The sequence below is a fragment of the Puntigrus tetrazona genome, chromosome 13, assembly GCF_018831695.1.
Source record: "Puntigrus tetrazona isolate hp1 chromosome 13, ASM1883169v1, whole genome shotgun sequence".
In the NCBI taxonomy this organism is placed as follows: Eukaryota; Metazoa; Chordata; class Actinopteri; order Cypriniformes; family Cyprinidae; genus Puntigrus; species Puntigrus tetrazona.
Genome location: NC_056711.1, coordinates 18,741,588 through 18,744,005, shown reverse-complemented (window position 1 = coordinate 18,744,005; position 2,418 = coordinate 18,741,588). Strand labels below are relative to the sequence as shown.

General features: G+C 39.8%; 1 protein-coding gene across 7 annotated transcripts in view; it reads left to right on the top strand.

Annotated features, from left to right (window-relative positions):
* Positions 1–463: 463 nt before the first annotated feature.
* Positions 464–2,418, top strand: part of LOC122356886 (arginyl-tRNA--protein transferase 1-like) — a 37,194-nt gene continuing 35,239 nt past the window's right edge. For 4 of the 7 annotated variants that reach the window (XM_043255968.1, XM_043255972.1, XM_043255965.1 and 1 more), the window contains exon 1: positions 1,253–1,401. In XM_043255968.1, coding sequence (XP_043111903.1) covers positions 1,302–1,401 — 100 coding nt within the window. In that variant the 5' untranslated portion in view covers positions 1,253–1,301. Of the gene's footprint in view, positions 790–1,252; positions 1,521–2,418 lie in introns of those variants that run through there. The other 3 variants (XM_043255967.1, XM_043255973.1, XM_043255969.1) reach the window with 3 other exon arrangements.

Here is a 2,418-nt window from a genome sequence, read left to right as displayed (position 1 = left end):
CCTGCTGGGGCGTCGTCCAAGATCGGCCCTCTTCGGAATCTTTCGCTCTCGTTTAGCTACGCCTTCGAAGTCCGTTGCGCACGCTCGGTTGTGTTCGGTTGCAGTCGGTTTTTTCCGGCATTGTTCGGACATTTGTCGACTTTGCCGCCTGGCGGTGGTTGTTACGCACGGCTATGGCTAAGATTATCTTGTAATCTATTGTTAAAGTTATAAATAGTCGAGGAAACGTCTTTTCCCGCAGCTATTTTTTATTTTTAAATATTCGATATTATTAAGTAAATTAACCACTTTTTTTTTAATTAACAGCGTTTGTTTACGCGCACTAAAAATATTCTACACAAAACGAAATATAATATGGAATTCGTAGTTTAAAAAAATAAGAAAGAAGAATAATTAAAAATATGAAAAATAAAGTTATAATACGCTATATAATAGCGCCCTCTAGTGGCCATGAAAACATTTTCAATCCTTTGGACGTTCTCAGTACGTAGAGCTCTCCTATCCAGCCGTTTTCGATATTAGTTTTTATTTATGTAATTTTAGTTTAACTTATAACTTGAATGCTGTGAATGCGCCATCACTGGTCGCACATAAACAAACTGCCAGCGTTGTCGAGGGAGGCGGGATTTAAAGTGTTACTACTACAGAGTCACAGCTTTGCATGGCATATACTGTAGACGTCGGCGAGACGGATCCCTCGGGAAATGTACTCCATAGTGGAGATCAAAGGGGTAAAATGTGGATATCGCTGTGGCTACTGTGGGACCGCAGGAGGCAAAGCTTCGTACGGTAAGTGGAGCTGCATGGTAGGACGTAAACCAGTAAATTGCAACACAAAATAATCATAAACTTTCGCGGACAATCCATATCGCGAGGCAAATACATTATCTTGAAAGCGATCATTTTCAATCATAAATGTTTCATTGCTTTTTAGGGGGCTTTTATCGCTACAGGAAATGTACAGTAAATTAGTGCTTCCTGTGCCAGGTCACGTAAACCTGCTTTTAAAGCGCTCTAATACTACACGGCGAAATGTTTGGGTCGTTAATATTAATTATGCTTTGCTGACGTCGCTTCCTTGTTTTTCGGCAACGTCCAATCACGTCAGCTCATTAATATTAATGATTTAATTAGGTTCTTAAGCGCCCGCCTACTAACGGCGGGCCTTCGGCGTGCCAGACCAATCAGATGCGCGCACCGGTTTAACGTCACTTAGCGTAATTAATATTCATGAATCGGTCCTTTCCAATAGTAGGGTTTCTTTGTAATATGTTTCTGGGCGCAGCTGAAAGAGCGTGGAAATGGCAGCGGGTGGATCGTACAGTATAGTGGAGTATTTCGGGGGAGACGACGGCTATCGCTGCGGTTACTGTAAACATGAAAAGGGCAATTTCTCACACGGTGAGTGAGTGTTAATCTGCTGCCGGTGGCTGGTGGTAAATCTTCGGCCAGTTGACGGAACTGTTCAGGAAAGCCGGGTCTGTTTTGACTAACTTAGCGTTCAACGGTTTCATCAACCGGTAAGCGTGATTTGCGAAATGTTAAGACGCTTAATTATATTAAAGTATTAGTTATGCCGTTCCAGACGAGTTGATTAAAGTGTTTCATTGGGTAGTATATTAAAAGAACCGCGACGGCTTCGTTATCTGTCAGCTGTCATCCAAACGTTGTCAGTTTGAAAATTCAACGTATTTTTTTTTTTTAAAAGCATAGCATATATAAATGATGTCTTGACGCGAAGGAACAGCAGAGGCCTGGTCATGTGTGTTTATCCCTGCCTGGACCAGTGACATGTCCTTTTGCAATGGGTTTAACAGCACAGATCTTTACAGCAGCTGTGTGTGTTGTAATAAGTGCATTTTAAAATGATAGTAACACGTGTATTTTATGCAAACAAGGTGATCAGGTACACTTTTGATGGGTTTATGTTTATGATGAATGTGCAATCTTCTAGATGCCACAGATCCCCAGTGATTATCTATATGTGAGGGACCACCCATGCTAAAAATGCAAAGCGTTCAATACAGTTTATTGCATAAACGACAAGTTATACTATGACAAATGCGTATTGTAATCACATATGCAGTATTAGTCGATTTTAAGCTAGTATTGTATTTATTTAAATTATTTAAATGTTTGATAATTTCATGCATTTTAGTAGAATTTTGATTGTTTCTTATTTTATGTAGAAAATAGTTTATTTTGACGTTTTCATGTTCGCCTTTGAACCCCTAGCACTCCCCTGCAGCCTCTGCTTTCAGTTTGATAACTATAATATAGATATAATAACCTGTAATATAGAGTTGCAGTATTACAGTTCAGATCGAATCGGGTCAATTTTAGGACGCGTACATACTTTTTAGAATTCCTAATCCCATCATTGTGAGAAATGGTCCAGACAATAGCAAAATTTTGGCG